This window comes from Excalfactoria chinensis, chromosome 2 (assembly GCF_039878825.1).
Source record: "Excalfactoria chinensis isolate bCotChi1 chromosome 2, bCotChi1.hap2, whole genome shotgun sequence".
Lineage (NCBI taxonomy): Eukaryota > Metazoa > Chordata > Aves > Galliformes > Phasianidae > Excalfactoria > Excalfactoria chinensis.
In genome coordinates, this window is record NC_092826.1 from 104,015,220 (window position 1) to 104,040,588 (window position 25,369).

The window sequence follows — 25,369 nt, forward strand, 5'->3', positions numbered from 1 at the left end:
TTTTTTTCTCTGAAAAAAACTACTTTCTGCCTTTTCTCAATTTTTAGCATTTTGGAGCATAAGCAAATCAGAGTAGGTGCCAGACCTTTCTTTCAACTGGGCAGCATCTGAAATTTTAAGGAAAAAACTTGAATGCAATTATTATTCTTAATCTGAAATAAGAGCTGATGTGAAGTTTAGCTAAGTATGGGCCATTGTATTGTATTGTATTGTATGGTATTGTAGTTATATTTGTAAGTATGATAACAAACTTCAGAGAGTATAAAATTTCAAATTGCATAATCCCTCCTATTTGCGCAGAACCTCTGACATTCTATAATGAGATGCCAGTGGCAACCTAAACTGGGCTGAAGCATAGCAGGAGAAGAATCCAGCATTCCTGAAGCTGAGTTTGGAGGTGTTTTTTTGAGGGATTTAATCACATAGACTAAATTTGTAGATATGTAAACAACATTTAGTGACTAGTTACATTCATATATCCTTTGTTCAGTCTGAAGCAATCAAGTTTATTTAGAACTAAGTGTTGAATTAGGGTGTGAAATGTATAAGAAAAGAGATACAACATGTATTGAAATCATTGATGGATGTTGAAAGATCTTTGTATTAGCCAACTTTACAGCAATCTAGAAGTAAAATCTGAGACTCAGTAAAAGAACTTCTAATTTTGATACTGGTCAAAATTTACTCTTCTTGATTTCCAGCAAAAATAGTGATATAATCATATGGTAGTTCTATACCATACCATTGTATAAATTCTGAAGAAATTTTAGAAAATGAATTGGTAATTTCTATAGAAATACTACATTTCCTGTATGTAAAATAAAAATAAAAATATATGAAACAGTCTACTACAGTTTGTACTGCACAATTCCTGTGCAGGTTAAAGTTTCTTGGTGCTTAATGGCTTTTTTTAGTGCATTTAACCAATTGCATATTGCTGCAGTGAAGCATTTAAAATCAGACATAGAACTTTGAAAGGAAAATTGTGTAGGCTTTAAATCATTTCTCTAGAAGTCTTTCATGAGATATTTATAAGCAAATGATTGGTTTTAAGGGATGGAAAATTTGAACTGATCATGAAAAATGGTGCTTACTTTTCCAGATCATATTGTCAAAAAAATCGTAGCTATTTCACACACACACACACACACACACTAAATAATAATAATAATAATAATAATAATAATAATAATAATAATAAATCTAACTTCAAAGTAATTTTAGAACATTAAAAGAAAGAAATGAAAATATATTTAATTTTCTCAGTCAATAGCATGACCTTTTGGTGTAGTCAGCAGGCCCCAAATATTACTTTTGGCATTTGAAAAAACAAAAGGGTTGATTTATGCAAATACTGTCTATTTTTCTTCCCAGAATAAGTAGTTGCAAACTGAATGTATAGTTTACTTTGGTGTTTATTCTTCAGGAAAGAGTGATGGTAGTGTATAAAGTAAGCATGTGCCCCAAAAAGTTAGTTGCTTAGTTTCTTAGCTGCTTAGTTTCTTGCAGTGCTTGTTCTTCCTCCTTCTTCATGTCACAGTCAAAGTGCAAGAGAAAGATTTTAACTTTTTCTTCTGTATTCAGAAAGACAGTCTAATCAAATGAGATAAAAATGGCCAAGACAATGAAAAGCAGTCACCAGTGTCATTGTGTCTTGACAGGCTTCATCATCATTCAAAGAAAAGCAGAAGGGAGAGACCCAGACACTCAGACCAGGAGTGGCGTTGGCTGGACAGTATGGTGGGAACATTCCCCCATCTTCAACTCATCCTCATGTTGCTTTGGAGGGAAAACCAAATAGCAGCCACCAGGCTCTCTTGCAACATCTGTTACTGAAAGAACAGATGAGACAACAGAAACTTCTTGTAACTGGTAATGATCAAAGTTTCAACACAATAATCATTTTAGAGGTTTTTAATGACATTTTTATTCTGGATGTTTTAAAAAGAGGAAGGGTGGGATAGAAAGAATAGAATGTTTGTTTTCCCACTTCAGTGATTCTGCTCGATTAGTCTCAAAGGATTCCTTGATTGCAGTAAAGAGAAAATGATTACTTCATCACATTCTTTAGCAGCTGCTGAACTTCCTAGCATGGCTAGGCGTGTGGTACACATCTCACTGCATCAGCATTGATGCAAAGTTCTGCAGCATACACCCCTCTTCTTACTGAGAGATTTCTCTTCTATTAGAGCTAGTAGTTTTTTTTTCTTCACACTGGAGTGAAATGTCATTGTTTTGTAGGAGCAGTTCCTCTTCATCCCCAGTCTCCTTTGGCAGCAAAAGAAAGAGTCTCACCTGGCATAAGAGCTGCCCACAAACTGCCTCGTCACAGGCCTCTGAATAGAACCCAGTCAGCTCCTCTTCCTCAGAGCACTTTGGCCCAGCTGGTCATCCAGCAGCAACATCAACAGTTTTTGGAGAAGCAGAAACAGTACCAGCAACAAATCCACATGAATAAGGTGAGTTCCCAAAGAAAGTAATTTTTAATGAAAATCTGTGTTGAAAAATAAGTGAAGTGTAGATGCTGGCACCATGTGGTAGATGAGAATAAACAAGTTCTTGCATGAGTACCTTGCTTATTCGTAGTTTGTATATATTTGCATAGACCCTCATTTTCATTTTTCTGAAATATGGTACAAGATTGGTTTATGCATGCTGGCATCAATAAAAATACAATTCAATGAAATAGGGATCAAAGAATCTTTAGGTTTAGATTACAAATGCTTTCCTACTGGATGCTGAATGATGTCTAATGGATGCTGAATTTCTTCAATAAAGTTTCCAACTTCTCTTTATTTGCCATTTCTAGCTTCAGAGATCATTCAGTTCAGCTGATGAGTCATAGTTTATGGTTACTCTCTATGGAATATTGTGTGGAGTAAATATATGATTTGTTTGAAGTAAATCAGCTGATTAAATTTATCTTGTTTTTGTTAAAAATGTATTGATCATCTGAAGAAATTTTAACCAGCTTTTATCAAATCAACTTCTCTGTAATTTCAGCAGTAACATAAAAGTTTGTTATCTGTGTGGCAATATAAAAATACCAGTGGTAGAGAAAGAGAAGGATTTGCTATGGCTCATGTCAGATACAGAGTTGAACTCTGCCTGTTTCCCTGTAGAGTAGCACATTTTTTTGAGTGGAAAGAAAGAAAAAAAGGACAAGAAAAAAGCTGCTTGACTAAATCACTGTTGTAGTAATCATACATCTGTACTTTTCTTGTTTTGCTTGAGAATTATTTGGAAACTATACACAAGAGCTAATTGCGAAGGAGAAAAGATGAAAAGCGGGACATTCAATCTTTGTACCTATGAGAAAGGAAAAAAAAATCAATCCACCTTACAGGGTGAACTTCCCAGGGGGTACTGATTCCTTGGAATCTACTAAGAATTCCCAACAAAATTAGAAACAAACCTAGAGTTTAAGTACATAGTTTGTACAGTGGTTTGGTTATTAAATCTTGCCTTAATTAGGAAAAATGAAGACCAGAAAACTTCAAAGTTCAGTGCTGATCCTTGCATGTTAACCCCTCTCAGCTTGGGTGTTTTGATTACTCAACTAGGACTCCAGTTGGCTTTACTTTGAGTATGCATTCCATATGTTTAATCAAGATGGCATATGTATATCTTGTAGCCTCAGGTTTTGAAAATATTTCACCTGCCCTCAGTTGTCTGAAAAGGATTTTTACCAGTAAAGTACTGAGTATTTGTGCTGTTTGTGGGTATCCACTGCAAACTGATCAGATACTGCTCATGCATTCTTCACAAAGCAATAACCACAATGACATGATTTTGTTAGGTCATATGCTTATTGACATACTTTCTACAATAGCATTTGGGGGTACATGCTGTAGTATACAGATATATTTGTCTTGAAAGTGAAAATTAAACTTGAGTCGCTTAAATATATTAGTCACATATGACTAGAAATGCATTGCACCTCACAAGATCTTGGCTGGAAAACAACTAAAAAAAGACTTCAGTTGGCATGAGAGAATGCCTGCTTTAGTAACTTTTTCTTTTTTTCCCCTGTGTTAAACTGCAATGAAAATAAGCGTTGAGAACAAAACACTCCAGAAATACTCTTCCATTCTCATGTGGTTATTTACAATAAAGAGACAATACAATTCCTTCCCTTAAAGCCTAAAAAACCTAATTTTTATCATCTACACTGTAGACTGTATGCGTATATAGATAGTAGAAATTTATCCAAGGGCCTTTCACTGCCTTGAAATACCACAGCATACTTTCTTTTTCCAGCTATCTCAGTTTCCTCTGTCTGTACTCTCAGAGCAGATAGCTTTCATTCATTGGGATCACAGTCTCTCATTAGAGCAGCAGACACCTAAGGAGGAGAAGGATCATGCTGCACCCATAGGAGCAGCAACTTATGTGAGGATGTGGGTAGTTTATCAGACATTTTTTATGGTCTGCAGTAACGAGGTTCTTCTACCATACAATTCCATGAACCAATCTGCTGCCTGGTACTAAAATTGACCATGCTCCAATCACACATCTGTTCTCAGGAAGTATACAGAAAGCCAAGTGCTTTCTTACTTACTTGAAATAAATGTGTTTTTTAAAAACTGGCATTTAAGGTAGTCAGTAGAGAAGTGGTGAGAAATGATCAAATCAGGAAGTGGCTATTGAGTACTGAATTTAAGATTGTATTATTTAAATCTTTAATTAAAGGTTTAGATTGAACACTTGTGCATGCATATTGTTTCTGAACACCAGCGGCAGGATAGAATGTACTTTGTTCATTCTTAAACCTTACCTGTATTTGCAGTTTATGTTATTTAGTCATTACCCAACTTAACACATTTCTAGAGCTCTTATAATCAAACCTGAACTCTGCAAAGCAGAGTTATCTGAATCCAATAATGAGATATTGTGGGCGATGAAGCAAAGCAATCCAACATCTCATTTCTTATAACAAGTTTGAGCAAGTATCGAGTGAATGTATATATTTATTTTCCACTTCTCTATCCCTCGCTATTCTGTACATAGACCTTATACTGAAATCTTACATAATTCCCTCCTTGCAGTCTTGAAAAAAATATTTAATGAGGAGTACTCAAACACGGTTTTAAAATGTTTTATTAGAAATACAAGAACCATTTGAAGCTGGCAAGATTACGAAATGCTAGTTGATCAAGAGCTTAAGAACAAGTTAAGACATTCTATTTATTTTCCATTTCTTTATCCTTTTCCCTTTATGTTTAGGACTTGAAGTGCTTAGGGATTTAATATATTTCATCTGAATCTGTTATTTAAGTTACTTCTCTAAGCTGAGATGATGTGGCATGTGTCAGCAATCCTTGAAAAATGGGTTTGGTCAAATCTTAGGTAACAACAAAAAGAGGATGAGAGCAACAGCCTCTCCCCACCCTATGGATCTTCTATTTATCTTCTATGTAAAGGTGATTTCTTCCATAAAAGTATATACTGTAACTGCAAGTCAGTGCTGCCATGAGGGTGATAACAGGCAAAATCTGACACAGGTTGAAGGCAAAGGATCCCCGTGGATCATTTCCATTCTGAATAGAAACAAATCATTGCTAAGAGGTGTGTCTTTGTCCTTAATAACAAAGTGAAGATTCCCTATGGATTATTTCTGGTCTGCTGTCAGATGCCATGCTTTTGATGTGGGAAATGGGATACCTGCGGGATCTAGTATACTGACCTCCTAAAAACATGTTGCATAAGTTGACATCATGTGCAGAAGTAGGCAGAAACCTGCATCCCAGCTTTCTGGGGAAAAAAAAAATTATAATGAATGTGCAGTAACCTGAACTCTGCTTGTCCCAGGAGAGCTTGATTTTTCTGTTGTCAGCTTTAATATGCTTCTATCCAACTTGCAGCTTATTTCCTCATGAGGCCCTTTGATCACAATTATAGAACTTCATCCTGCTCAGTAAAGGGAGACCAAAGACTGAAACCTCTAGCTAAAATTATCTCAATCAGGTTCCAAACTATTGCTACTGCAATAAAAATCCTGAAATCTTGTTTCCATTTGTGTATATATTTATCTAAAAAGCTTTTATGCTTCCACTTGCTGAAATATATATATATATGATTTTGAGGTAATGAATAAGTGCAAAGCCCATAGCTGAACTCTGAGTTTAAGAAAACTTGGAAGTCATAATGTGAGCAGCATGTAAACAGAACCCTCCCTCAGACTTTAAAGGCTGCTTTTTTGTTTGGTTCCTTCCTTCCTTCCTTCCTTCCTTCCTTCCTTCCTTCCTTCCTTCCTTCCTTCCTTCCTTCCTTCCTTCCTTCCTTCCTTCCTTCCTTCCTTCCTTCCTTCCTTCCTTCCTTCCTTCCTTCCTTCCTTCCTTCCTTCCTTCCTTCCTTCCTTCCTTCTTCTCTCTTTCTCTCCCTCTCTCTTTCTCTCTCTCTTTCTCTCTTTCTCTCTTTCTCACTTTCTCCCTTTCTCTCTTTCTCTCTCTCTTTCTCTCTTTCTCTCTTTCTCACTTTCTCCCTTTCTCTCTTTCTCTCTTTTTTTCCTATGTATGATGAATAAAATCATTCCTCTTCTGAACCTAAAGTGGCATCATCCTCATTGGGACCAAGATTTCGTTTGGTCCATATGGGAAACTTATAAATGTTCTAAAAATAATGTTTGTTGCATTTTGACAGTTCACAATTATTTTTCAGTGATAAAGAATTACTTTGTATTGAATAGTAACAAAATAATAGAGCCATTTGCAATGTGCATTAAATTACAGAAACAGTATGGACAGTGCTAAAGATTAAATAAGGAGTGCCTTAATATTCCAGGCTATTGGTCAGTTTAAAGCATCTTTCACTGGGCAAGAATGCAAGGTAAAAATTATATGACAAGAAACAGAGTGAATAAGAGTGAATGTTCATTATGGAAGATTATCATAATTGGCCAATGTGTATTAAAAGAAAAATGAAAAATAATATGGATTATTTCTATTGATTAATTGATGGAAAATACTAGGAAAATTATTTGTTAGGAATACTGAAAAGAGACAGGTAACTGTAGATTCATCATTCATATTTCTGTTACTTAATGAAATAAGAAAGAGAGTTTTGATCAGGTTCTACTTGAGTAAATGAACTTAGGTACTGTAATCAAGATTTGGCTTTCCAGCTTACCTTTCTGACTTGCATCCTCAGAAGATGAGAGCAGTAACACTTTGCTTCTCTCAAAGTAGGGGACTATATGGACAAGACTATAGCACTGATTAAAGCTGTTTGTAACTGAAAACTGCCCAGAGAATTTCATCCTTTATTAAGAACTAATGTTTAAGCTATAATGTGGAAGAATGATCTTGAAAGAATAAATATATCCCTTAGAAGTGTACTGCACAAGTAAAAGAGAAAAGAGTACGCAGTTTCCAAGTTATTTCAGCACAGCTAACAACTTGCATAGCTGGTCAGAGTAACCTGAGAGCCATGGCACAGAAAGAGAAAAAATGTTTCCATAAGCATGCAGATGAGTTCCTAGAAAAAACAACCGTGTGTTTCCGGTAGGAACAATCAATTATGGAAAGAAATATATGCGGTGGCTGCTGCAGGGTTTGTGCTTTGTCTCTTTGTAAGCACATTTTATTTTAAATATTTCATTTTACAAGAGCTTGTTATTACAAAAGAGACACAAAAATAGTGGCTGCAACTGGAGGCCCTGTAAAATGGTCTGTTTCAAGGTCCAGGTTATTTGTGTGTCTTCCATTTTCCTGTACAGCCACGCAGATTTGATTGTTTTTGATGTCTTTTTTTGTTTGGACTCTTGCAGTTATACAATGGAGTTGATGTGTGTAAATGCTTCATCTCCTGCTGCCACTATTTACTTTGGCTCATGCATATCCCTTACAGTTTAATTTCCTGAAAATAAAAGGGAAAAAAATATAGGTTGCATTAGCATGAAGCCTTTTTTTTTTTTTAGTAACTTTAGTTGGAATAGCAATAACAGGAATGTATATTGGTTTAAGAAGACCGATCTGTACAACTAATTTATTCATGAAGTAAACCACTCCTATGTTATTATTTTTAAATGTAGTTTTACTGAAGCTCAGATTAAGCAATCACATTCTCAAAATGAAAAATGCGCATTAAGAACGTGAGAAATTCCTTCACTGTATCTGTTGATAAATACAGAAAAAAAAAAAAAAACAATGGTAAGTGGAGATTTAAAGTGAAAGATTTAAATGTTAAGTACAAGCAGAAGTATCCAGCTGCACTGTGAAAGGACTTGGGCAGTGTTTCATTCAGGGTTTATTTTCTGCTGAGTAATCCAGCTTAAGATAGAGAGATAAGATAGAAATATTGACTCTCAACTGCTATGTTTGTGGGTCTCCAGATATGTAATTATCTACAATTAGGGCCAGGAGGTAGAAGTATAAAAATGATGCTGCTGTCTTAGGAGAACTGAACAGCATTCTGATAACATTACTAATGTAATTAGTGGAATAAAACGGGGCAAGCTGCCTTTAAGAACCACATTAAGAAATACCAAAGTGTGGTGATAAGGAGAAGCGGACTTGCTGTAGCTTAGCAGACTGAGCAGCAGGAGTGCCTTTTCAGATTTTGCCCACATGCGGGGCACCCACTGTTGTTATGCTCTGCCCTATGAGAAGACAGCTCTAGTGCCTCCTAGCCCCTTGCCTGAGACTTGCTTTCATTCTCATTTCCACCATTAAGTCCCTATATAAGGGATACCCTTCATAAGATTTTGCATGGGAGCTGGCAGTATTTATGCACTTCGTAAAATCTCTTGTGAAAACAAACACTTTAATCTCACAGAATTTTAGAAGGCTTAATGTTTTTAGCTCCTCCTGTCACCAGTCTGGAGCAAATCTACTGATTTCCGTGATGAGGGAGCAGGCCCCAAAACAGGCACACTGCATGCAAAAACTATGCTGGTCTCACAACCCTTTACATATGTATCTCCCCACTGACTTCACACAAGAAGAATTTAAAGAATTCCATATATAGATTATATACTGCGGGACATCATGTGTTGCATCAGAAAGCTCAGCAGCACTGAAGATCTGTGCCATACAGCAGTAGAAGAAGAAAGCATCTGACATTAAAGTAAAAAAGCATAAAAGAGGAGAAGCAATGAGTTAAATGTGACTTTTCTGTGGACCTGCTCTCCTTTTCTCTTGGCTTTCTTTCCAGAATAGTGCACCTGATGTCAAGTAACTGGCACATGGAATGTTTTACAGATGGATCAGCATTAGTGACTCTTGTGGCTGTATATGATTATCTGTCACGCAGATGTTTTAGTTGTATTTGATCACTGGCCAGGCAGCCAAGCAGCCAGGCTTTTCTTCTTTCTGCCTGAGGAGTGGAGAGGGATCACCCACAGATGTTACAGAATAGTGTACCTGGTCTGAATACATGTAGCCTGCTTTCAGAGCCTTCCTGGTCAGTGTCATCCCCCAAGAAACAACTGGTTCTGATATGAGAAATTTTCCAGATTCTCCTTATTAGAAGGAGATGCTCTGCACTGGTTGCAGTACTGAAGATTCCTCAGCTTAGAGCAAGTCACCTACAGAGTGGGTGCTACGCATGTTGTGATTCTGCATTGTCCACAGCAATGAAAAGGAAGTTTTGCTTAATTCTTTTTTAGAAGGTCATTCTGCTCCCATTACCCCCAAAAAATCCATTTGCAAAATCTTTAGTAGGAAAGCATAAAATAGATTTGATTGCTGCACCCAGGCATCTGGCATCTCAGCAAAGCTCTGCAATGGCAGTTAATGGTGTAAAAGCAGCACTGTCTGGGTAGTTGTACTATATCATTACTGCTGAGACAAGGGAACCTGTACTATGCATGACAATGTCTGCAGTCTTTCCAATAAGGGCCAGACATCCTTACAGTCACTGTGCCAAGGAGCAGTGACTGACTCAAGCTCTTTGTCCCTGTTCCTCTGTGTCTCTTGGGACATGCATGCAGTGATTGATGCAGAAGCTTGTAGGAATATTCTCTGATTTGCTTATAGAAAAATATTAACCAGATTACTAATTTGCTTGTTTTTTTTAGAGTTCCTTTATTATTTTGGGTTGGGAAAGAATGAACAATAATGTAGTTAAATAAATTTCTGCATTTTTGCTTGAAGAGTATAAAGGGAAGCTAATTGCTCTTGATTGCCAGCAGCAACAATGTAATAGATGTGTTATAATGCTTTCATTATTCTGACCAATTTTTACTTGAATATTACCATATAACTTAAGAAGTTTGGTTCTTTTTCCTTCATAGATTAGTATTTTAGTGATGCAGAGCTTGTTGTAGAAGCTGTAATCTTGTTGACATCTAGTACTTCCCAGTGTTCTGCACTGATGAAAAGAGTCAATAACTGCTTCCTCTCTATCTCTTTTCAGATGCTCTCTAAATCCATTGAGCAGCTAAAGCAGCCTGGCAGCCACCTGGAGGAAGCTGAAGAAGAGCTGAATGGAGACCACTCAATGCAGGAAGAGCGAGCTCCCGCCAGCAGTGCCAGCATTAGGGCTGAGAGCAGCAGTGCTGGTGAGGATGACAGAATAGGACAGCAGGTGGGGGCTGTGAAGGTCAAAGAGGAGCCACCGGACAGTGATGAGGATACTCAAACCCAGCAAATGGAATCTGGGGAGCAAGCTGCTTTTGTGCAACAGGTAATAGGCAAAGATTTAGCTCCAGGATTTGTAATTAAGGTTATTATCTGAACATCACATGCATTTTCTAGGCTTTGACAAGCAATTGTGTTTTGATTCATTGACCTAGCAAATCCTGATTTACCATTCAAAGAATTTAACAAAAGCAAAGGTGTTGTATGCACACATCAAAACATAGCGGAGCTCATCCTTATGGCCACCTATGAAGCAAATACCCGTTGCAGGCAATTGCTATACATAAAACTTTGCATATTAGGTGATGGAATTTGTATCAGGCCAGGATTACATTACATCGCTTAGTTCTAGTGCAAGACAGCTTGTATCACTTAGCTTGTTGAGATCAGCTACTGCTGGAATTAGTTTCCAGACCTGATTGATGAAACATTCTTCTCTGATTTTGAATCCTCTTACTTTTGCTTTCAGTTATCTGTATATAATGTATCATAGCGTAGTCTTGAACACTGTTAACAAACAATAGGGTAATTTTCCCTCATAGACAGGTACTGACTGCTACATCAGTGGTCCCAGGCTGGTGTACAGAGTATATAAGTTAGAGAAGTATGCCAGGTGGATGTAAACGTGCAAGGCAAAGCACTGTTTAAAACTTGCATTGTTTTCTTTTCTGCACTGCTTAATTCATTTTTCATTCTGTCTTATTTGATGATACTGTCCACAGAGACATCCTTAAATGAAGCAGATGCAAATATTGGCAAGAAGGGAAAAGCAGCATTAGTTTCCAATCAGATATTACAGTATTGAAGGAAAAGAACAGAACTGTTATCGTTATTATCTGATGTCCAATCACTTGCTTATTGTTTTAAATGAAGACTAATCATTCAATATTGCATAACCTTTACCACTAGGTCTCATGGACAAATCCTAAAATAAGGACCGTGTAAAGAATGCCAGCTCGGCAAAAGGAAACTTCAAATTGTCTGGCAGTGTTTTGTGAATGCTGCAGAGCGAAGTGCATTTGTGCAGCCTGTGCTTTCAGAGAGCTGGTATCCCTTTTGTTGCTCCAAAATCAGATGGAGCAATTTTGGGTGCAATGGCAGGCACTGTTTATTTAAGTCAAGACTTTGTCAGGTCCCTGCTGTTCTCCTGAAGAAAAGTGATTCTGAGAGGGGGAGCAGGAAATGCCTTATGGAAACAGGAAGCCCAAGTGATTCATGTGCTGAGGAATGTAAGGCAGGGGGAACGGGGTAGTGTTCTCTCTGTTTTTAAAGGCACTCTATGAATTGATTTATTGTCAAAGAAAATAACAAAGCGAGTAGGGAAATTGTTAAGGAAGCTTTCCAGTGAAACATTTCCTTCATATTCCCTTTTGATATGTTTACCTTGTTTTATAGGTTTACTTTTGTTAAGCTAGTTAAAGATTCATTGTATTAAGATCCCCTTTAATATGGATAATCCCAAACTGACCTGGAATCCTTGTCAGTTTTTTTTCTATTAAAAATATTTATATTTCTAAAGCTAAGGTATTTTAAGGTGCAGTATCCTGTTTCAAAAGAGATAGATGTTTTGCCAAATGTAGAAATTGTTCTGAAATGTTGTTAGCATATGTTGTTTACATTATGCTCTAATACTATTAAAGCTCTTATAAAATGTTGCAACCTATAAAGATACATTATCCTTTTTCCTAAAAGACCTCGAACCAATGACAAAGTAATTGCTGTATAGTGAAAGGCCTCCTGCAACTTAAAGATCAACTTAGATAGAAAACATGCATTAACTGATAAAACGTAGACAACTTTTATGTGCGCTTTATGTTGGTCTTGGATGAAAAAATCACTTCACATTCACAAAGAGAAGCGTATAAAAATTAAATGATGTATTTTTCCAATTCTGTATTATCCTAATTTTCCTTCAGCCTCATCAAAAGGGATAGTGCATCTTTTAACATACATTTTATTTGGGGAGAAACTTGCAAATGAGAAGACTTTTGTACAAGATCGTTTCCAAAACAATGTATTCACAAAGCACAGAAGATATTTTTATAATGCCATTCAGGTGAGAAACCTCAATACGTTGGTGGACTTTAATTTTAGAAAGTCTCAACCTGTTAAAATTGAAATAGAGAAATTACCTGGAACCAGTGAAAAGGAAAACTGGGTTAAAAAAAAAAAAAAAATCCCATATTTCTAATTGATAATTGTCTCCTACATTTTAAATCTACTGTATTTATTATAATTTACACCCTTAGAGGTGATCTCTTGTTTTGTGTTGTAAATATATTGTTTGTATGTTCCCTTTTTTTGCCTTCTGATATAAGTCTTTTCCTTTCTCAAATAAAGTTTGTTTTTTGTTTTTGTTTTTGTTTTTTTAAATCCCCTTTCAGATATCTGACTTTGTGTAAAGTTGATACCTCAATTGTGCTTTTGCTTTGTATAACCAAATATGTTTGCTACACATTGTTGAAACAATTAAAGCTTTCAGAAGCAAGGTTTTTATTAGACTATTCTTACAATGATTACACAAAGTCTTCCTTTTAGTCTCTCGTTTTATCCTACATCAGCCATTATAAGTTCTAATGAATGTGAAAATAGTATTGATGCATGCTCATTTTCCCATCACGGCATTTGTCTTGAACATGTCTTCACAGTGTCATGTTAGAAAGATAAAGGCAAACCCCAGTTTCTTTGCTCCTAAATTGTCAAAAATTATCCTAAATATGGATGAACTGAAATAATTACTATAACATGCCTAAAACCTTCCTAGAACACAAAAAATATTGAACCTGAGCATATACTGACCTTTTTGACATTCCTCAAGACCTTTGCAAAACTAGAATCCATCTGTAAATATATCTGGAAGGAGGGAATCTGCAAACTTTACAGAGTTTAAAGCAATTGTGGGAGAAAATGAAGTCCTACCATGAAGAAACACCTACACACTTCCTTAAAGATGTTTAGTGCTTCTCTGGTTGGTGACATTTCCCCAGATTTGCTTCAGATCTGCAGACAGAAACAGTTTGTACTACATAACTAACTCTGTTGCTAAAATACATGCATTATTACTATGAAATGAGTTCAGAAAATTGCTGCCATCAAACCCCTTTCACTGTTCATTTAAGTAGCAAAAGATTTTAGCTGCTTTCATAAAATACAATTCTTTAACAATGTAGGCATGTAAGAATAAATATTTTGTAAATCAAATGTAATTATATTCAGTGATACAACAGCAAAGTAATGTTTTGCCAGTAATACACACATACCCACAAAAAAGTCAAGTTTCAGCTTAGGAAATCTTAAGTAGCATGAACAGAATAATACTATATTGCTAATCCAGTTTATTATTGTGTATTTAGAACCTTATGCCTGTAAGTAAATCATGCTTTCAATGGTTATTTTCTTGAGATGCCATTTGTTTAAAAACTCATGTTGGAATTAGAAGAGCAGCCTTAAATGTTTTTGATTTACAGCATTCCTGGTATGGAGGCTACACCTACTTTCTTTTTTTCTGAACTATTTGTTTATCATGCATTAAAGCACCTGCAATGCAAAAAAAAATCAAAAAATCGTAGTGTAATACAATCCACAGGTCTTATTTTTTTCTATCATAAATGTTCACGTCTATCCTGGGCAAAGTGGTCTTGTGGTTGGTGACCCTGCCCATGTCAAGGGCATTACAACTGGATGAGGTCCTTTTCAACCCAGACCATTCTATGATTCTATGATTCTTTTGTTTTGTTTTGTTTTGTTTTGAGCAGCAGATAACATAATCTGTCCTGTTGTCCAAAAAGTAAAGTCAGCATTAGATGCCAATTTAGAAGTGATTACCACCAAATGAGGCAAAATGCTTTGGAATATTTGGAATAATACTCCAGAAAAACACTACTTACTGGAATGTAGATACCAGTAGCTCTGGTCTCATTTTCATCTTCTGATGTTAAAAAAAATAGCCAAATGCCACAGCAAATCAGGAGCACTCTAGATACTACCACCACACATCTTTTCTTTCAGCAAGTCATTCATGCACTACCTTCATTTTGTCTTCATTGTCATCAGGGTCACTAAGACTTCTCTATGTTATGTATGCAAACTATACCCCGTTTTTGTCTTCACTGGCATTCTGAGGTACAATCTATAAACATCAGTCCCCAAACATCAATCTAAAAATGTTTACTTATTTCTCCCCATTATGAACACAGTTTGCAGCCAAAATTAGCTAAGCCAAGTTAATTTCCTTATTGTATTCTGTGCCACTAGCAGCATGTCCTACTTATCCACTTAAGAGATGTTTGTTTGCTTTTCATTTATTTGTTTAGTTTCTGATTTCCTTATGCAGTTCTCATCATCTGGGTCATAGCAGTGCTTCTGTACCTGACTTCTCAGTGGAAAAATATGCTGAACTACTATTCAGGCAATGAGATCATTTTATCTTCTATAACTCTCTAGTAAAATCCCACTGTTCTGTTGCATTTTAACACTGTAATTAATAGACTCTGTTCTTTGCATTTGGTAGATTTTGTGCTTTGCATTTTCTTTTTTTCCTCTTTTAACTCATCCTGATTTAGAATTAGAACAAACAGCAAATAAATTCAATCAGCCCAAAAGGCACAGCCAGTGACAAGGCTGGTTGGGGACACTTCAGGCTTCCTGTCCCTGCTACTTCACTAAACCATGCAAGCAGATCCAGGGAGGGCATCTCCTACATGGGTCTGCTTTCTGGTCCTGGTTTGTTGTACCCTGATGTTGTGCTCTACTAGCATAGCTTTTATTCTGGCCTCATACAACAGAGACCATGCAAGCTAACTTCCCAGGCTGTTTGTGGCCACACAGCTGTTGGAGACCCCAGGTTACTTCAGCAGTTAAGGGCAGCAGCTTAAAGTTTAGGACAGTAGCTTACTAACTTGAAATCATACTTCATCAGGGTGTGATTCTGTGTGATGATTACGTGGGGACCTTTGTAACTAAGAGCTGCTTTGGCAGACATTTATTTACAAACAATGTAGTACCTTAGCTGATTAAATGAGATGGTCTGAATATGGCTGGGACACCTTTGTAGCTTTTGTTTTACCTTTCCATAGTTGCCTTGGAGTAATAGACTAATGTAGCTGTGAACCATAAGTAGGGTTGGTTGGGGGTGTACTGGTAAAACTACATGGTCCTTCTAAGCTGATGGCAAATTACAGCATTTGTGGCCTTGATAGGTACTCTGAAAACCCAGAAATTTTTTCTTGCCTGTACTAACTCAATTCACCCTTTTTTCCTACCCTGGGCTACTTTCATCACTTTGTTGAACTGTGCAGCCAGTAAGAGAAGGCCAACCTTGTACTGTAATGACCTTCCTCAATTCTGTCACTGCACAGGCCCCAGACTACCCTGAAATAACACAGGCCGGCATTATGATTTCTTGAGTCAATTTTTGGCCTAAGGCTACTGGGGGATGGGTTGGGGAGGTTGGAAGGAGAGGGCTGTGGTGTTGGATTTGTTTTGTGAACATTTTTCATTCATCTACATGAAGTTTCTGAGTATTTAGCCAGTTTTCTCTTTTTGCTCTTGAGGATCTGTCTATCTTTATTAAGCTTTTTAGCGTGGTACTTAAAAAATGCAGTTCATTATCAAATGCTACAGGAAGAATGAATCATTTATCTTTATTTGACAGTACTGTGTGAAATTCCACAAGTGATTTGCCTTTCCCAGTTGGATGTAGAAAACGATTGCATTTTTCAGAAAGTATCGAATCCACTTTCTTAATGAATGCCAAGGAGATTATTAATTTCATTTGTTTCTGTTGCTGTAAACCTTCAATTACAGAATGCAGTAAGATGTTTTATCAATTAGATAAATTGAGAACGGAAGTGTGTGAACACAATGTGACATTGCAAAGCAACATTATTTCATTTCATTGATACCCACATAGAACAATGTTGATAGTGCTTATATTTTTTGATCCAACATTTTTCACACTTTTCCTTTTTCTCATACTTACAACATGGCACTTTGCTACTTCTGTTACTGCACCTTTTTGCCAGCAAAAGCAGCATGTAAGGAGACCGCTGGAGCAATGTGAGGCAAAATTACTTAATTAGGGGTATATAACTAACATGAATCAAAAGTCTGTAAGTCTAGGTCTCTGTAATTATCACTTCAAACTTTGATAGTCAGTTGATATTACTTTCATACCAATGGGCAAATTATCATTTCCTGTATCATACAGAATGGGTTTGTTATTATTATTGTCATTGAAGAGGATTATGTGTTCTTGGGAAGTTGCTTCTTTGAATGCTTTATGTTTGACTTCTGAATGTTTCTCACTCTGACAGCCAGGCAAGTGCACATACGCAGGTTTTCCTCATTTTCTTCTCTTAAAATACACAAATGAATAAGTGTGCTCCTCAGTACACTTCTGGCTAAGACTTAATAAAGCTCTGTTGGTTAATGTCCTGGAAGAGCAGCTCAGCCTGAATGCCTTTGAGATACAGGTTCTCTAATGCAGAAAGCATTTCATAATCTTCCCCCTTTCATGGTCTGGCCTGTGACCTTTGGATCCAGGAAAGTGAGGAGGTATTTCTCTCAAATTGTCTGTCTTTCCTCTGGAGAAAAAAAATAAAAATAGTGAAAGTTATGAAAGTGCAGCAACACTAAGGGATTATGAAGGCATTGCTCAAGTTCTCCATAAGGCATCTAGTGAAGCATCAGTTCCAGTGATTTCCTTAGTCTTTTCCTTTTGCATGCATCAAGAAGGGTACTGTGATACATTCAGTTGGCAGTTAGCAGATACAGGGGTAAAGTGCTGTTGGGAAATACTATCCCCTGTGAACAGAGGTGGTCAGAGAATAGTTGTTCCTAAGCTTACTTTCCTGTACTGGTGATACAAGTTTAAGAGTCACTACACATCATCAGAGAGCATGGCTTGGCCACTCAGCCACATGACTGCGCAGGTGATGACCAGGGCTCTTTAGGGTTGTAATCCACTTTGATAGCTTAAGGGCATCAAAGTCTCCCAAGCTCAACAGCCCATCTCTTAGCAGCTTCTTTTCCAGTCTTTTTAGAACTTATTTTGTTCTCACCGTTTATTTGCATTTGTGTAAGTCTTATGTCATTCTGCGTGAATTTTAGTTTTCTTATGGTACTGACTTTGTACAGAGAACTTCAAATCTGTTTCTCATGGTATTTGTGACAGAAAAATGAATGACAGCTCTGAATACTGATACCACCACTGCAGGCTCAGCCCTGAGATTCTTCACTTGAATAGCTCTGCTTCAGCTGCTTATGCAGAAAGTAAGGCTTGTCCTGGATGCTAACAATTTCAGTCAAAATACTTGCTCTCTCACTATTTGTGAAAGAACACAGTGAACTCAACTGGTCAGCTATAGAATGGAATCAGTGTTTGATTCTTTTTTGCTGTCATGGCCACCTGCCCTTTTTGTGTCATTGCAAAAGGCTATTAACTTACAGGCAGATACTCAAAACATAGAAGGTACGTTATAGGAAAATAAAATTTTCTGAAGCTCTTGACACCTTACAGCATCAGCTCTGTTGTCTCTGTGTGCTCTTATTCTGCATGATTTATTTCTTCAACTCAGAATTAAGAAGATCACAAGAAAGAATGGTTAATGTTTCATGCACAGCAAGTTGTTATTCATGTACTGCTGGTATTACTTTTATTTCTTTTTTTTTTTTTTTTTTTTTTTTTTTTCTGGTTTAATATGGATGCAAAGTATTGAAAATGAAAAACTAAATCAGGTGAGATTCTAAGAAATGGAAATGGATTTGTAACACAGATTCAGCCACTTAAGGCAAGTCAGAAAAAAAGGGATAGCATTCTACCAAAGTGGATTGCTTTTGACCTACAGAACCTTGTAAATGCAACAAGAATTTGCATAGGCAGTTTCATAAGTCTAATCTAAGTACACAGTGGTGTTACAAGGGCAAAGAAATGCTACTAATTTTCCTCCGCAGTTAAATCTCCTCTGTCCAATGAGGATCTTAGGGAAAGCAGCTCCTTCATAGATGGGATAAGCTCCTAAAACTGGTAGTGTTGAAGAAGCACCAAAGCTGAAAGTCAGAGTTGCTTTTCAAGGGTGCATTTTGCAGGTGGAGAACAAGTACACACAAAGTTATCCCTGTGTTTCTCCCCTTCAGCAAACAACCCCTCATCATGACATTCCTAGCCCCTTCTCCCACCTGTGGCCTGAGGGAACATCTACAGGAATCTACAGACTCTCTGCAGATCCTTCTGAACTTCTCCATGAGTTGCCTTCAGTACCATTGCTTCACCAATGTGCTTGGGCCCCTCGTGGAGGGACCGGCCTCCTGTGGCAGGACAGGATGGTGCTGGAGGCTAAGGCTGGCCATGGAGCAGGAAAACAGATGGCAAGGTGTCTTCCTCATGTTAGGACTTCTGTGGGAAGCACTAGTGGGGGAAGTCGAAGAAAGGGGAGAAGCAGCTATAAAGTGTCCTACAGCAGCTCCTGCAGTTAGGGTTGAAAGCCCTGCTTGTTTCAGAGAACAGCTCCATCTCCTTCTTGTGATGACTGCATCACCCTAGCCAGAGACTGCAGGCTTTTACTTGCTGCATGGGCTATTCAGAGAATTTCCTCTGGCTTTTTGTCCTCAGAAGACAAGAGTGAGATGAGGGATTAACTGCTCTGCCTTTTAACTGTTCTTTTTAACCTATTTTATAAGTTTATAGGTAGGTCAGAGGAAACAATTTAAGTTGAAATTCAACTGGACCTTTTTTGAACCTCCCTGTTATAGCTACTACAAACACAAGTTATCAATTTTCACATTCTCTCGATGTTATCTTCTTTAATGATTTTAGATTTGCTATTTAACACAGGATTTCCAGATCAAATAATGGAGATTAGTTAGTAGAGAATAAAGAAAGTATACAAAGGAGTATAAGAACAAAAGTCTCAGTTCCTTATTCCAGGCTGGATATGACTCTGGGCAGCCTGGTCTGGTGTCTAGCAACCCTGCACACAGTAGGGTGTTTGAAACTAGATGGCTGTTATGGTTCTTTTCAAGCCAGGCCATTCTGTGTTTCTGTAATTCTATGATTATTGTCCATACATTATATCATTAAATTATGTACATTATATTATATCTTGAATTTCATAGAATCATAGAATCACCAAGGTTGGAAAAGACCTAAAAGATCATCCAGTCCAACCGTTCACCTATTACTAATAGCTCCCAATTTCCTTTCAATAACTTGAGAAATACTTTAATGAGTAAAGATTGAGACAAGAACAGCTTCTGTCTTTGTTATCATCTTTGTTACGTACTTTTAAAACATAAATTTACATTTATTTTTCCATCTGGAAAATTTTATTTCAATTGTACTGTATTATTATCAGTTATTAAAGTTAATAATTCAACTCAGTGAATCAAAGTCAGGAACACTAAAATTTCTGTTGTTCCTTATCTGAGCATTCTGGGTTAAGGAAATAGATGAAGATGAAATATCTAAAATGATTATGAAATTATCCAGTTCCTACTGGACCACAAAGCTTCCAGATACATTTTTCTGTAATTTAATTTCAAGGACAATTTCTTTTTTTTTTTTTTTTTTTTAAAGCTCTGAAATATTTATCCCTAAATTTGTAATTCTGTTTATATTAAAGAGTATTTCACAGTTTACAGATTTTTTTATTTATATTAAATGCATCCATGTCCCTATTGTGCAAAATAATAACAAAACAAAACAACAACAAAAAACAACGACAACAAAGCAGTGATTTCATTTGGCATTATCAACTGCTGAAAGATGAATCAGAAAGAGATGAATAAATTCTAGCTAATCTTAATGGGGCAGCAGCAAGTAAATTCAGGGATGACAGATGATGCAGCTGACTGGCAATTCTGACTGTATTATGACATGGATAAACATGCTATCTTTCTTTCTTAAGAACTGCCCATGAAAACAAAGCAATTTGAGATCATGTTTCTGTGGAAAACAGAACTCAAAAAAATTCCTATTTGATACAGATTTGCACGTCCTGATTATTGCAAAAGCCTGAGAGAAACATGTTAAAACCTCATGTCATAACATATCTAAGATGTTTCTCTTAACTTATAGGGAGATAATTTTGTTGTTTTTTTTTTTATTATTATTATTTTGTGGTGGTTTTTTTTTGTTTGTTTTGTTTTTGTTTTTGTTTTTTTTTCCATCTGAATCAGGGCAGCAGCACTGCACACCAGTGTAAGCCCAGCAATGCTTCCTTCACATGCTCAGGGCATTTTGAGCTGCACCTTTACAAATAAATAAATAAGGAATTAACTTGTTTGGCATTTCAGGCTATGACCAAAGCCAGGAGGCCAGTTGAGTATGCTACTATGTTCTCTTTAACTTTATTTTTGTGGGCATCGTGCATTTTTAAGATGGTTATACATTTCCTTGAACCAATGCAATATAAAAGATTTACTGTTACAGTTTGTGTGTGGCCAGGCAATGGCATATGGAAAACATGTTTCCTGCTATTTAATTTAATTACTCTAATCACGTGCCAGCCCCAGGCATGTCATTCTGGACCTCTGAGGCTCTTTGTCTGTCAAAGAGATGGACAATATCTTGGCTTTGTTTAGTTGCTCTGCAGTCCACAGATAAAACCACTGAAATACTGACTGTTTGTTTAACCAAAACTTTGCATTTAACCATTTGGCTTTGATTTTTTGTTTTACAAGGGAAGATGACATTTTGGCCTCGGTGAGCTGAAAAGTATGATGAAGAACTGTCACTTTCAGGCCTTATTAGATGAAAAAGAATACTCTAGCCTTCTGGTCAGAAAGTGGCTTTCTTAGCAGAAACCTAAGACATACATTGCTGTTATTTTAGAGTTGCCTGTTAGCAATGGCAGCTGGAAAAGTCCTGTTTATAATTGCTTCATTCTAATACGTTTAGCTCTTCATACGCCTGTTTTGGTAGATTTGGGTTTCTTTTATTTTAATAGATGAAACAGTAATGGATGAAATTCTCATTAAGATTCCATAGCAAGTAATCATGCCAATAACACTGCATCAAGGTACAAGCTAGCTTTTATGTTAACACCCTACAGTGATTTTTATTTAAGACATAGCTGTAAATTAGAGCCTTAAGTCTTTTGACAAAATAAATAAATAAATAATGAAATTAAAAACAGACAGTAAGATTACGGTACTCTGTTCATGTTATGAACCCCAAATCTGGAGAGAAGAGAGAAATTAATCACATACTTAGCCTTAAGTATGTGATTAACACCACCATTTCCTTCAGCTGTAAGTGAGTGCTCAAGTCCTTGTTTTCCTGCACTCACAAGCAGCACTAAGGAGTACTTAAGACTCCATGAGGATATGAATTTTAACAGTCATGTTGTAAGAAGGAACAATCAGAACCAGCTTTGAATAGAACTGTGTTCCAACTCATAAAGAGTTATTACATGTAAAAAGACTTGTTTGTTCTTACATTTTTGAGGGCTGAATTAACTTCAGTTTCTGTTAAGTTTCTCCAGTGCACGCATTCATCCCTCTATGTGACAGCCTACCAGTGTCCTGCCGCAGTAGCATTCAACCTGTATAGCATGGAAGAGGGCAGACAGAAAGTCTATGAATGGTCCCGGTAGGTCTGCACCTTCAGAGGAATATACTGTATGGTATGGGATGGGATACAAAAAAAGGAAAGTGCACTTCTGAACAGAGTAGGGCAGAGCTTATATATTTCTGAAATATCAGAAATACACAGTTTTACTTTTCCCCTTTTTTTTCTTGATGAATCAATGAGACATGAACTAAAAATAGATTCTTCTAAGTTACACAGTACAGCAGTGTATAAAAGAAAACTTGTTACCATATACTGAATTATGGTTTCCATTTAGCTTTGAGTTAACCACTAGATGACACTACTTCCCACTTACTGAACAGGTGTGAGCATAAGTTCTGATCTGCTTGTGTACCAGTTCATATATATTTTCACCCTTCTCAAAAGAACATAAAAAGGGAACACTGTACAGGGATTGCTTTCATCTTTCTATATTTTGATGGACCTTCTATTCTGTGTTCATTCAGGCAGATCTTTGCATGTGTCTCCACATGATCTACAGAAAAATAAATAAATAAATAAATGGATTATAGCTCACAATGCAAGCCTTTAGGGTGCTGTAACTTAGCAAGCTGATGATAACTCTACTTAGAAGAAACCAAAGGAACCCCAAGAAAAACTGAATAGGTTGGAGTTTGTGGAGAACATTCCCTTTGCCTCCCCTCCCTGCCTGCCACCCCCACAGCCCTGAGAAGAAAACAGGGCTGAGATGTTGGCATCTGTAGTGTGATCCTGGAAGGTCAGCATAGAGAAAGAGCAAGCTGCACTGTTCTAGTCCAAAAATGACAAACTGTGATGAGGGGGAGAAAGACACAGAAGCATGGTCATACATAAACCATAAGGCAGCTGCTGCCGCTGTGGTTTTTAAATTAGGAACAATGAACTTTCCAGAAGGATGTGTGGAAAGAGTTCCGTGTTTCTGAAAACCTGATTTTCAGAGTCCAGAAGCTCCAAACTACTTGAAAAACAGCTCCCCCAAAGTTACATTCATGCAGCTAAATTTATCATAATGCACAGGGATGTGAGGATATGCAATTGGAGGAAGAGCACCTTCAGATACACTTTCATTTTCATCTATGTCAGCAGGCATCTTGCTCTGTTACTGTTCATCTGAGTGATTTATAATATATGTATTATGACTGTAACACGTACTGCTTGTGGTAGACTTCACTGAAGGAGCATTGTATACAGCCATAGTAAAACAGCTTTAAAATCTGCCTGTCTCCTAGTAGTGCCATAAGGTACTACACATAAACAAAGGAAAAATGATTATCCTTTGGTACAGTAAACTGGAAAAAAATCTTTGTCATTGGGCTCTGTAGCAGAAATGCTGAGTTACGGCTTAAACCAGTGATTGGTGGGAAGGCAGGGCCAACCCAGGGGAGCTCAGGTGCATGCAGTGCTTCTGGGTGACTGGAAGGGGTAGATCCTAGCTCCACCCGAGACCTCATTTAGGGGTTGGCAGTGGAGGTGAGGGTATCCTGTTGGAGATCCCTACTTACCTGACACCTTCTGAAGGTAAGCGGTTTTCCTTCCTTCCCATATTGTTTTTTTTTTGTCCATACCTGTAGCATTTGGGCTTGTTCTCACTTACTACAGCCTAGGATTGTGCCATTCTGCTGTTATTGCTGTATTTTCCATCATGTTCTAGCATTACAGTGTTACATGTGTAAAGTCTGTTCCATTCAGAGCTTCCAGCTTACAACAGTGTAAGTCTGTAGTTCCTATAAAAGTGCAGTGATATACCAGAGGCACAGTACCATATCTGAAAAAAATTGTCTTTTTTTGTTGACAAATGATGACTTAGGAGCACATGCTTGTCTATTTGCAGCCAACACCTTAACTGAGTCCATGTGAGAACTGAGATGTTTTCAGCAGTTTAAGGTGTTCAAGTCCCAAGGAACAACAGTGTTTGAAATAAAGGCTACCTAAATTGCGACCATTAGCAATACAATCAAAATCAGAGGTATAGTTTTATTCCTGTGCATGTTTATTGAGGATTATGGATCTGAGAAGACATGACATCTCATTCTAAATATAAAACAAGAGAAAGACTAGGAAATAACACATTAGCCAGACATTTTCCTTCTGTATTACTATACTATTTTGTACTTAATTTAAACAAGTGTAATTACTTTTTCAATCTCAGAATTACTTAATTTTCATTTCCTCTACCAATCCAGTGTGTTTGTATTTCATTTTAGACAGAACAGTTATGCAAATTACTTCTTTTATGTTGATTTCCCTTGGTTTCTTAATTTTTTTCAGTGAAATACCCTTGTGCTCTCTCTGAAGACTCCTTAGGAAAGGAGAAAGCTCTGCTGTTTGTGCCTAAGCATGACCTCCAGAAATTGTAGCTGGAGTGTACAAAAGCAGACAGGATAAGAAAGCAGCATAGTTTCAGTCCTGAGTTCATAACACTGCAATAAATATATCCTTTTGATGCATAGACTACCCTTATCTCTGTTCTCTGCTCAGTGTTATTGAACAAGGATGCTCCAAAAATAATGCCTCCCGTTTTGTCATGTTGGCCCACAACATTACAGGTCTATATTGGTGTTGTGGCAGTAGAGGTTGTTATTAGGTGCTGATTCCATCTGATAGATGGCAGTAGAGGGACAGCAATGGCACCTGACGTGTGGGAGTATGTATGAATCAAAGGTGTGTCACTGAATTCCTTTGTACAGGAAAAAAAATCGCAATCCTTGACATGCATATCCATTTGCTGAATGTTTATGTAGACCAAACAGTGGATGAGAGCACAGTGAGATGGTGGGTGTGCATATCAGCAGTGATAACGGTGACATGATACACAAGTCACATTCTGTCTGCCATTCACATCTGTCACACCACAAAATGAGGAGTGTCTCATCAGCTCATCCGCACAAATTCAAAGATTATTACCAGGGAACTGTGTACAGAGTTGACTACTGATTTCAGTGCATTGGAAATCATAGTGATTCCTTTGGAATGTCGAAGTTTGCACCAAGTGGATCCCACAAATGCTAATACAGGAACAGAAAGAACCTGTATTAGAGGGTTGTCAGACCTACAGAATCACTACAAGGTTGAAGGTGATGGTTTCTTTGATTGCATAATTAGTGGTGACCATGTATGGTGTTACCACTGTGACCTGGAGTCAAAACAGCAGTCCTTGGAGTGATTACATGTTTGTGACCTACTGAAGAAGTTGTTCAAGACTCAGCTTTCAATGGGTAAA

General features: G+C 37.1%; 1 protein-coding gene across 9 annotated transcripts in view; it reads left to right on the plus strand.

The window, feature by feature from the left end:
* The window catches only part of HDAC9 (histone deacetylase 9), a 402,973-nt gene that overhangs the window by 219,441 nt on the left and 158,163 nt on the right, over positions 1-25,369 (plus strand). For 8 of the 9 annotated variants that reach the window (XM_072328342.1, XM_072328337.1, XM_072328338.1 and 5 more), the window contains 3 exons: positions 1,662-1,872; positions 2,242-2,459; positions 10,357-10,626. In XM_072328342.1, the coding sequence (XP_072184443.1) occupies positions 1,662-1,872; positions 2,242-2,459; positions 10,357-10,626 (699 nt within the window). Of the gene's footprint in view, positions 1-1,661; positions 1,873-2,241; positions 2,460-10,356; positions 13,061-25,369 lie in introns of those variants that run through there. The other variant, XM_072328343.1, reaches the window with a different exon arrangement.